Source organism: Anguilla rostrata, unplaced genomic scaffold, assembly GCF_018555375.3.
Source record: "Anguilla rostrata isolate EN2019 unplaced genomic scaffold, ASM1855537v3 scaf0295, whole genome shotgun sequence".
Lineage (NCBI taxonomy): Eukaryota > Metazoa > Chordata > Actinopteri > Anguilliformes > Anguillidae > Anguilla > Anguilla rostrata.
The window spans coordinates 1-12,221 of record NW_026985828.1 but is presented as its reverse complement, the minus strand read 5'-3'; the positions used below and the strand labels follow the sequence as shown (position 1 = coordinate 12,221).

General features: G+C 46.0%; 1 protein-coding gene across 1 annotated transcript; it reads left to right on the top strand.

The window, feature by feature from the left end:
• Nucleotides 1–1,585: 1,585 nt before the first annotated feature.
• LOC135246428 (uncharacterized) lies at nt 1,586–3,147 on the top strand (the record flags this gene model as incomplete). Its single annotated transcript, XM_064319885.1, has 4 exons — nt 1,586–2,366; nt 2,453–2,640; nt 2,879–2,916; nt 2,973–3,147. Coding segments are annotated over exons 1-4 (1,182 nt in total), but the record flags the coding sequence as incomplete, so codon positions are not given.
• Nucleotides 3,148–12,221: the final 9,074 nt, after the last annotated feature.

The following is a 12,221-nucleotide window of genomic DNA, read 5'->3' as shown; positions in this document are numbered from 1 at the left end:
AAAAAGGTCACAGTGCAGTCTCTATTTTCACTGCAGTTTCTTATACCCAAAGAGATGCGCATTACTTTTTGTTTGCTGTCTTTCACACAATAGCCATGAAACCATAAAAGGCAGGTGACTCAGCTCCATGCTCCTTTGTAACAAAGGGACAGCATAAAAGCACATAGTGAATGGCATAATAGAAGTTTTTTTTTTTTGTATTTAACTGTGACATGAACAAAAACAATGACAAGATAAAACAAATGCCATAAATGAAAGAGAAACTTTGCAGGAAATTTAAATTGCTAACTGGCTAATGAGCTAGCTTTTCCGCTAAGGGTGTTTCTAATTTGCTCATTACCTGTATATGCAGGCTAGATCTTGTAAACTAGCTCTACTCAGCTAATATGATCATGCTCTAATTTATATTGCTTGATGCTTGTGGCCATCCAATACACAGGCCACACCAAAGTAAAAATTTCAATCTCAAAGTGTGAATCTGGGATTGTGAGAAATCAGCCATCTTTGGTAAAACAGAAATAGGTCTAATGCAAAACCATACCTTGCATTTGCAAACGCACTAGTTAGAATTCCAGCAGCAGGTTTGAATTGCTATAGACATTACATTACAGGCATTTAGCATTTATCGCTTATCCAGAGTGACATACACAGCTTTTTGCATTTTTAAACATGGTTTCCTTTTATATTTGATATATACTGAGGCAGTTCAGGTTAAGTACTTTGCTCTAGGTTACAGTGGAGAATCATTCCTACAGGGACTCAAACCTGCCCTAGGTCTCTAACCATTATTCTACCATGCTACCCAAATGGCCACATGCACGTCCACAACCTGCATGGTCTCCCAGTCACATTGATAAAGTGGCAGCAGTTCAATATGCACTCTACTGTACATGCTCCTATAATTTACTCACAGTGCAGTTGAAAAACAATGTTTCGGCACACAGTGCCTTCGTTAGGGTTACGGAAATTAGGTAACCCAGATAATTACTAGACTGAAATTCTGAAATTAATATCTGAAATTAGTTAAATAAACAACAGGTGTGTGCATATGTATTCATATCTTATAATATATACCTCATTCAATTGCAACACATAACTATAACCAAATTAATTCAATACATGCATGGAAACCACAATTATAAATATACAAAGCTCACAGAAACATTTTGTCCATAAGGAGCCGGTGTCATCAAATATGGTATCTGTGGTGGGGTGGGCGTGGTTTGAGCGTCGGCTGCAGAGAGAGAGTGTGAGAGGAGCGGCTCTCGGATCCTTCGTCACGACTGTCAGCTGGAGGTAATCAGCGCCGATAATTGTTAATTGTTTAATTGCGCTGATTGCCTCTGATTGCTTTCAACAGTGAGCCTGGGGTTTTTAAAGGAAGACCGGAAGCTGGAGCGAGAGGGCTGACAACAAGACGGCTGCGGAACCGTCGTTTGTGTGTAAATAGTTCTGTAAAAACGCATCAGTAAATAAAAGAGCACGGAAGTGCTGATTAAGGAACCACTGTCTCCCGTGAGTGTGTGTTTAAACAGGAGGGGTGGCACTCACCGTGCGGGGGAGTATTAAACACACAGGAGGCAACATGGAACACAGCCAGGAGCAGGGGGAAACGCCACAACCGGTGGTAGCGCTGGCGAGGATGCTGGAGGGGATGGCGGCGATGCAGGAGAGGCAGGCGGCGATGCACGCCGAACAGCTGGAGGCTCTGCGGGCGCAAACTTCCCTCCAGACCCAGGCTCTACTGCAGCTGGCGGCTGCGGGAGAAACCAGCTCCCGAGAGAGACAGACCGGACCCCCCGTGGCTCTCCATCTACCAAAAATGACCCCGGAGGACGACGCGGAGGCGTTCCTTGAGGGGTTTGAGGTGGCCGCGAGGGCAAGTAAATGGCCGGAGGAGGAGTGGGTCGTCCGCCTCCTGCCCCTCTTGACTGGGGAAGCACAACGGGCGGCACACAGCTTACCCCCCACAGCGCGGACGATCTACGGCAACCTAAAGAAGGCGGTCCTGGACCGTCTGGGATACAGCCCGGAAGAACACCGGCGACGGTTCAGGGAGACGGCCCTGGCCAGAGAGGACCGACCGTTCGCATACGCGCAGAGACTGCTGGACATGGCGCGTCGGTGGCTGCGACCAGAACTCCGGTCAGCAGACGAGGTAGTGGAGCTGGTGGCCCTCGAACGCTTTATCGATGGCCTCCCGGCGGAGACGGCGAATTGGGTGAGGTGCCATCGGCCGACCGGGTTGGCGGCCGCCGTCACCCTGGCGGAGGACCACCTGGCGCTCTACCCCCGCGGCCAGTCACAGCAGCAGCAGCAGCAGCAAGGACGGGCAGACACGGCTCCGCGCAGGAGAGCCCTTCCTCGTTCCTTCCTTCCCCCTTTCTTCCTCCCTTCCCGTGCCCAAACCCCGCATTTTCCCGCACCAACCCTTTTTTTTCTGTTTCCCCAGCCCCAGGCTCAGTGGCGGCGGGATACGACCCACAGAGAGCTCCTCAGACGCCCGGACCGGGGTGTTGGCAGTGCGGACAACCGGGTCACCTGCGCCGCGAGTGCCCGCTCATGGAGGTGGGGCAGGTGGTTCGTGTTGTCGGCCCGCCCACCTCCGCTCCCGATCCAGACGGAGCGTACTGTATTCCGGTAAGGATTCAAGGGAGTGAACACCAGGCGCTGTTGGACTCAGGGGCTATGCAGACCCTGATTCGACAAAGCCTGGTTCGACCCGAGGCGTTGTTAGAAGCATCAAGGGTATCTATAAGGTGTGTGCATGGGGATTTACACGAGTACCCTATAGTCTCAGTGGAAATTCGGTGTCAAGGGAAAAAGCATAAAATAAAGGCTGCGGTTAGCTCCCGCCTCTCGCACCCTCTGATTTTAGGCACTGATTGGCCAGGGTTCCGCCAGGCAGCTGGTAAGGTAGGGGGGGTGCGTTCACGACAGCTAGGGCTGTGTGATGTGTGTGCTGCTGTCAGCGGTGACGCGGGGTCGTCCGACGCAGCAGAGGGGGAGCCGGCACCAGTGGAGCCTCAGGGGGAGACTCTGCAGGTGCCGGTGTTTCGCCCCATGGAGGATTTCCCACTCGAGCAGTCTCGTGATGACACCCTACGCTTTGCCTTTGACCGCGTGATGTCCATTGATGGTCAACAGGTGCGCCCTGATGCAACACTCACTCACCCGTATTTTGTAGTAATTCGGGATAGGTTATACAGAGTGTGTCGTGACACTCAGACTAAGGAGGAAATCACCCAATTGCTGGTGCCTAAAAGCTCTCGGGAAATGGTTTTTCAGACGGCTCACTTTAACCCCATGGCTGGTCATTTAGGGTATGAGAAAACACTGAACCGGATAATGGCCCGTTTCTATTGGCCGGGCATTTGGGCCGACGTGCGTCGGTGGTGTGCGTCGTGCCCTGAATGCCAACTAGTAAATTCCCGGCTATACCAAAAGCGCCGTTGCGCCCCCTTCCGCTAATGGAGGTCCCTTTTGAGAGAGTGGGGATGGACCTCATCGGGCCGTTTGATCGGAGCACGCAGGGATACCGTTTCGTGTTAGTTCTGGTGGATTATGCGACAAGGTATCCCGAAGCAGTTCCTTTGCGCAGCATTTCGGCAAAAAGTGTTGCGCAGGCATTGTTTCAAATAATCTCCCGAGTCGGAATCCCGAAAGAGATTCTGAGTGATCAGGGCACACAGTTTATGTCACGCACACTACGCGAGCTGTACGGGTTATTGGGCATTCATTCTATTAGAACCAGCGTGTACCATCCCCAAACGGATGGGCTGGTTGAGCGTTTTAATAGAACATTGAAGTCTATGATCCGGAAGTTCGTTCATGAGGATAGCCGTAATTGGGATAAGTGGTTATCTCCTCTGGTGTTTGCAGTGCGGGAGGTTCCCCAGGCCTCCACGGGATTTTCTCCCTTTGAACTACTGTTCGGTAGGAAACCCCGGGGGATATTGGACCTAGTTAAAGAAAACTGGGAGGAGGGTCCGAGTCCTAGTAAAAATGAATTACAGTACGTGCTGGACCTGCGAGCAAAACTCCATACACTGGGTAAGTTGTCACGGGAGAATTTGCTCGAGGCGCAGGCACGTCAGCAACAGCACTACAACAGAGGAGCTAAACTACGGCAATTTTCACCGGGAGATAAAGTTCTTGTGTTACTCCCTACCTCTAGTTCTAAATTACTCGCCAAGTGGCAAGGGCCCTTTGCGGTCACACGGCGAGTGGGGAGGTTGACTATGAGGTAGAGCGTACTGATAGAGAGGGGGCAAAACAGATTTATCACCTCAATCTCCTGAAAGCGTGGAAGGAGGTGGTGGCTGTCTCTCTGGTTACGGTGGATAAGGAGAGAGATGAGCTGGGGCCGGAGGTACCAAATTCATCCAATCAGATCTCAACCCTTTCAGATGACCATCTCTCACCAAATCAGAGAGCAGACCTTGCCTTGTTGCAAAAGCGTTTTGCTGATGTGTTTTCCCCATACCAGGACGCACGCACCTCATACACCACCACATTGAGACTTCCCGGGGTGACGGTGCGGACCCGCCCTATAGATTGCCGGAACACAAAAAGAAATTGGTTCAGGCAGAAATAAAGGCAATGCTAGAGCTGGGGGTAATAGAGGAATCCCACAGTCCCTGGAGTAGCCCCATTGTGCTGGTAGGTAAGCCTGATGGGTCTATTCGCTTCTGTGTGGATTATAGAAAGGTAAATGAAGTGTCACGGTTTGATGCTTATCCAATGCCTCGGGTCGACGAGCTCTTGGATCGGCTTGGCACGGCTCAATTTTTTCGACGCTGGATTTAACCAAGGGTTACTGGCAGATTCCCTTATCTGCCAAATCTAAGGAAAAAAACGGCTTTCTCCGCTCCGGATGGTTTGTACCAATTCAGGACACTTCGTTTGGGTTATTCGGAGCCCCTGCCACCTTCCAGCGCCTAATGGATCGGGTATTGCGTCCGAATGCTGGTTATGCTGCTGCCTATCTGGATGATGTAATCATCCATAGCAGCAGTTGGGAGCAGCATTTGCAGCATGTGGGGGCAGTGCTCGAATCCTTAAGGCAGGCAGGGCTCACGGCTAACCCAAAGAAGTGTGCTATTGGCCGAGCGGAGGTACGGTATTTGGGGTACCACTTGGGAAGTGGACAGGTGCGGCCTCTAGTGGACAAAACCGCGGCGATTGCAGCCTGTCCCCGACCCAAGTCAAAAAAGAGGTAAGGAGGTTCTTGGGGCTGGCCGGCTATTACAGGAGGTTCATCCCGGCATTTTCGGAGCTAACCAGCCCCCTAACTGACTTAACCCGAAAAGGTGCCTCAGATCCGGTCCAGTGGACGGAACCGTGCCAGCGGGTGTTTGAGAGGGTAAAAGAAGCTCTCTGTGGGGAGCCGCTCTTGTTCACACCTAACTTCTCTCTCCCTTTTGTTTTGCAGACCGACGCGTCGGACAGAGGGCTGGGGGCTGTTTTGACCCAGCAGGTGGAGGGAGTCGACCGCCCCGTGCTGTACATTAGCCGAAAACTGTCACAACGGGAGGCGAAGTACAGCACGGTGGAAAAAGAGTGCCTCGCCATTCGGTGGGCGGTCGGAGCCCTCCGGTATTACCTTCTGGGTCGCCCATTCACCCTCTGTTCGGACCATGCCCCCTCCAATGGCTTCACCGCATGAAGGATACCAACGCCCGGATCACTCGGTGGTATCTGGCTTTGCAGCCTTTTAACTTCAAGGTGATCCATAGACCGGGTGTACGGATGGTCGTGGCGGACTTCCTCTCTCGCCCCCAGGAGGGGGGGGGGGAGGGGGGGGTTGGTCATCGGCCGGATGGCTCCCCGGCCTAAGTCGGGCGGTGGGGGTATGTGGTGGGGTGGGCGTGGTTTGAGCGTCGGCTGCAGAGAGAGAGTGTGAGAGGAGCGGCTCTCGGATCCTTCGTCACGACTGTCAGCTGGAGGTAATCAGCGCCGATAATTGTTAATTGTTTAATTGCGCTGATTGCCTCTGATTGCTTTCAACAGTGAGCCTGGGGTTTTTAAAGGAAGACCGGAAGCTGGAGCGAGAGGGCTGACAACAAGACGGCTGCGGAACCGTCGTTTGTGTGTAAATAGTTCTGTAAAAACGCATCAGTAAATAAAAGAGCACGGAAGTGCTGATTAAGGAACCACTGTCTCCCGTGAGTGTGTGTTTAAACAGGAGGGGTGGCACTCACTTGCCACAGTATCCAAAAAGCCTCCCTCTGAAGCAAAAGTGTGTGTGAATACACATGTATGCACACCTTTTGTTTATTCCACTTATTTCAGATTCCTATAAATTGTCTGGTTTACCTCATTTCTGTAACGTTTCCAACTGTCTGTCGAAGGCACTGTGTGCCAAAATGTTTATTTGTAGCTACACCCTGAATAAATTATGGGAGCACGTAGAGTGTGTGACTTTTTTTTTTTTAATTCATGAGTATTCTCCAGTTAGTCTGCTCCTCGTGTTAATTTTAACAGCTAATATATTTTACAGTGGCAGCAGGTAACACATGCATTCCAGTCAGAGCACAGTGAATTAATAGGGTCACCCAAATAAGTAAAAACTTAATTTCCTTTCAGTAGGAAATATCCACAGCTGGTATAAATATAAATAGATAAATATCGGAAGGAAAACCTTAATTAAAAACAAAAAGAAAATAATGGCAATGGAGAGAAAATTAGAGGAAAACCTCCTGCTGAGCAGCACCCTAGAAAATCAAGGACAACCCCTCTTTTGCCTCTTGCTAGGGGAGTTACATGGCATCCACCATAGTGCAGACATCTCCCGAAGAGCATGATATTTACTGAAGTGATTTGGTTAAAGTGATGCTCTGCTTGAAGAAAGATGGAAGCAATGTTACATTACATTACATTTATTTGGCAGACGCTTTTATCCAAAGCAACGTACAATAAGTGCATACTAAAGGTCATTGGAACACCTACCAAACACAGGTCCGACAATGTACAATACTAATTTTGTACAGTTATTCATAGCCATGAACACATTAAGTCCAGTTCACACAGTGAACACTACTCTGACTTAACCTATGCTAAGTCAAACTAGGAGGCATTAAAAGCTACGACATCAAGACAATGATACAAGGCACAATAAGTGATGGATGGAGGTATAGTACATGTGAAATGAGTGGCTCAGGAGGTACATATGTAGCATGAAAGAGGGGAATTTAAGTGATAGGAATGATCTGCAGAGTGGTGATAGTTAGTTAGTCCAGGTATAGTCCGAAGACAGGCATCTTCAAACCATGGCAAAAGATGGGCAATGACTGAGTGGTTCGTAGAGGAACAGGGACTAGGGGAGCTAGGGTGGAGAAGCTCTGTGGTAGGGACGAGTGATAACCATTTACCCGGATGGCAGGGGGTGCAAGGCACCCTGCTGCCACAGAGCGGAGAGGTCAGCAGGCGTATAGAATTGAATCATGTCCTGTATGTAGGCGGGGGCCGTGCTGTTGGCTGCAGTGTAGGCGAGAGTCAGGACTCTGAACCTGATTCTGGCAGCTACCAGTAGCCAGTGAAGTGACAATGTTGCACCCATGACTCAGATTAACACCCTTCTTGACTATCTATGTCCAGAACCATTACCCTGATGACAGCCTGATAGCCTGTACACATTCATGCACATGCTGTAAGTTCTCAATCTGCCCAGGACCGTTTATAATTATGGTGAAAGGGTAAGCTTTCAAGAGCCACAGACTTAGTAGAGGCATCACCAGCTATCAGCTGCTCACTGATGTAAATGACACAAGATTATCCACAGCATACAGTAGCTTCATCCATTATGGGATTCAAGAAGCGTTATATCCCATCTTTAGCTTATTCTAATATCTGTGGACATACTACTGAATATCTAACCCACCCCTCATAGGAGTGATGCAGAATTAGATACAAATTCACACATTCCAAAAAGATTCTAAAACAACTCAATCTGTAGTCTAACAAAAAAATTACCAGCGTTGACTGTGGCATTAAAATACTGTACTGGATTCCAATGAAATAGGTTCCAAGGAAAGTCAAGCTTCTAACGAGATCAGCATTCTTTTATTGTATTCACCTGTGGGTGTATGGTGTTCTGTTCCTTGGAATACCTGCATGAAGAATGATTTCGGAAAAAAAAACTCTCCGAAACAAAACTCTGCTTGAAGGCAGGAATGCAGGGCCAAGAATCCTTGGTGATTTTATGAGAGATCCAGACATTTTTTAGACCACCACAGTCCTCTCCTGATGGACACAAAAGTGAAGTGGAACACTCAGAACCCTGACCTTGCCTGTGTTCTCTTCAATCTTCTCCCTCAAATACATATCTGAGTCCAAGCAGGAGGCCTGTTGGAATGTGATGTAATATTAGTGAAACAAAACAGCAGGGGTGCTACCACTCCACTCCCCTCCCCTCCCTGAGTGGGAAACCATCTTTTGGATGAGACATCAAAAGCAAGGTCATGAATCGTTGTGGTCATTAAAGATTCCATGGTCTTAATTGAAAAAAAGCAGGGGCTCCCTGGTGTTATGGCCCAATTAACAATCTGGCCATTTAATTATCTCCCTGCATTCCTGACTAAATAAATCCGTATTAAGAATGGCTGCCACACATCGCCCAGTTGTTCACTGCATATATGTGGTGGTGGGTGACATCCCCCTGCCACTGTAAAGGGTTTTGAGGTTACTCAAAAAGGCACAAAGGTAAATATATAAACATAATTCAGTCATTGCTTTGTAGGGATATAGCCAGCTGTTTAAGGTGCTGAGAGCTAACAGCACATTTTTCACATGTTTTTGTATAATTGGAATTAATGGTCAAAACATTCCAGGACAAAGGCAGATACGCTAACCTCAAGGCCACCGTTGGCCTTTTACTAAATGACTTGACTCTAGGCTGAATATAAGGCTTCCAGCTTTTTGGTCTTGAAACAGCATCTTTATTGCTGCACATACTTTGTGTTTGAGTCCAGTAGCCTCCTAAAATAATACATTGTCTCCTTTTGATTTAGAGCATAAACAGCCAAGGTGGTTAATAACTGTTTTAACAATTAAAATCTACTGTTGGGGCTTACCAATGTTACGCATACTATTACCATGGAAACAAAGCATTGGTTATACTCAGTCTCCTTGGTTATGTCCAGCCCCAAACTGAAATCAGCTGCTGATGCTAACATATAGGAATTATTAAAAAAAACGATGCCACAGATCAGGATATGCCCAATCGTGCAGAGTAGAGAAGCCTGTACTTCATTTGTTATTTTGAAGTAAGACATAACTTGAGCAAAGCAATCTCTTTGAGGGGGAGGTATGTCAAATTTGGCCTGCATCACTCAGAACTGGTGTGTCTGCTGAGCAAACACATTATTGAATGTATTCTATTTACATATTAATGACTTTATTCTATGAGAGGCTCTCAGCTTGGTTGTTTGTTGGGCATTATGGTAAAATATAGCAATATTATGTTATTATTTTCATTATCTAGGTATGTTTTCTCACCTTCATTTGGGATAATTATTTGTGAGCATTGTGTAACCCACTTCTGGGTATGTACACCATACAGCTATGTTCGGGAAGGAGCAATGGGAGTAGACAATGTACCATAAATGATTGGAGATGGCACAAGGTGTAAACTGTATAGAAAATGGTTCATACACATTTACAAATGTACTGAGCGCACATCAATAAACTCCTTTAAAAGAAAAGAAAATAATAAACAGGCTTTTTTCAGTGTATGCGTTTGTTTGAATGTCGTTGTCTTGGGTTCACCCTTAGAACGAATGTAAGTGTCAATATCTATGTCCTGTGTGGATACAGTCCTACCACACCATGGTGACAATGAGAAGTTCAGTCGTTCCAGCAGATGATGTTTCTGTCCTCTGCGTGAAGTTGCCAATGAAGATCAAGCCGAGTGGCTCGCCATCACTAATCACGGATCAGCCATAGACTGATTTCTTTAACACTGGACTCCTTTCCTTCCTCAGAAGATCGGGTCATCACAATCCCAGGATCACAAAGACCAAGGTCTCCTCAAAAGACCAGGGTCTCCCAAAAATTGGGGGTCTCCAAAAGACCTGACCTGTATTACAAAACAGGACTTACAGTCTTCTGTTGTATACAACGTAATACTAGGGGTAATAATAGTATAGGCCCTTTCTGTTATACTCTAGGTCAATCATTTTAAGTATCAACTCAAAATAACATCCCTTTTAACTGTACAATATGACATTTGACTGTAAAATGAATTTACAGTTCATTCTAACACATGAAATAAAACTGAATAACACTATAGCTTATGTAGCTAGAATAAGTGCTTAAACTCAATTAGCTTATTCAGCTATATTAAGTGCTTTGACTTTTATATTAACACAGAATTTAGTCTCCAGCATGCAACATGTTTAGGTTTTAACCAAATAAATGTGGTACTGGCTATTTTCAACATGCTGTACGCTTAGCATAGCTTAGATTACAAAACCATGAACAATGGCTCCGTTAATTTGACGGAATGATCGAATAGTAAACATAACACACGTTCTGCTGAATACAAGTACCAATATTTACACCGTGGCAGCTCAAATCAACAACTACATTTACCTGTCTCATGAACTGAGCATGAATTTAACTTGGCACCACTAACTGGAGCTAGCCTCTTCCACATTAAAGAGTGAAAATTCTAGCAACCAAAAGCTAACTCACTCACCAAAAATAAAAGAATGTGAAAACGGGACTCCAGGCGGACTCCCAGTAGCTCAACCGTGGGCATAAACCTTCCTACAATGAATTTGATAAGTTTTAGCCATTTATATCATGTTCTGATCAAATTATGAACTTATTTTAACACAATCTACTAATGGAATGTTCTTTCTTTGTTCGGTCTCGCTGCTCTGCTGATCACACAGTGCCAGTTTTGCCAACTATTTTCTATGGAAAGTAGCTAAGGCCTCTTCTAAGGGTGCATTCGGTTGGTCCTCGTCAACCCGTAAAGTCGGAAATTTCTGAGTTTACCACCAGGAAGTTGCACTCGAATGGCCAACCAAGTGGTAAATACCAGTGGTAAACTCGGGCAAGTTCCATGATACCCAAGTTTGAGTTGTGACGTTTGACTGACCACCCTTTGCTTTCAACACATGATGGACAACTGGCAAACACAGAAACAATGTACCAGGTTAACCCTCTGGGGTCTAAGGGTAAAATGAGGCACACTGGTGATTGTGCGATGCTCTGACATTTGTGTAAATTTCATCAACTTTATATACAGTGATTCCAAAGTGTTTCATATCTTTGTTTTCAGCACAGACTCAGCTACAATAATATGGCAGCAGTAAGTAGGTCGTAATCATGTGTGGATTGTAAACTGCTCTAAAAACACACAAACTGTAAACAGTAGTTTTGAACATGCACAGTAATGTTGTAATAAAGCACACTGAACAATTGTGACTAAGACTTTTGGTCACTGAAATGTGTTCAAAGTCTTGGGTATCAAAAGATTACAAAATATTTTAGCAAATCTAATGAGAAATATAAAATACATTGCTAAAAGTTAGTGTTGTGACTACTATTTTTCAACACCAGGTGAGAATGGGAGAGCAAATGGCCTTTCTGTAATGAATATGCATTGGGTAGGACGACCTGCCAGCTAAGACTATTCACACCTGGCCGCATGCCTCCCCACCACTAAGACAAAGACTCAGTGAGCCATTTAGAAGACAGAAACAAAGACATCTTTTGATTTTCAGAACATTTATTGAAGCAAACTATACGCATGGAAGATGAGATGAGACTGGTGTACTCTTGCAACGCATGCGTGGCCTCTTAGCTAGTGGTGAACTAGGCCGTGTTTCCTGATCAGCATCTCTGTAAATATGATAAAAACAAAATTGTTAGGAAATGTGACATCAAATCAAACTTTATTTATATAGCACATTTCCTTCAACAGGTGAAAATTAAATGTGCTTTACAAAAAAGGGGCAAACCACTAACTAATGAAAACAAAACTTAGGAAATGTGACATGGTTACATCATATACAAACAAAGAACCAAACAAACACAACCAGACGCAGAGGTAGCCTATAATTTTGAGAAGCAATGGTTAGAATCGTTCGTAGTGTGGGAATTTACAAGCGCGCATATTAGTGAATATTCCTACAAACACACAGAGAATGCAATACAGCACACATTTACAAATAATGCAAGCTATCAACGAAACAACATTAGCTAAACTA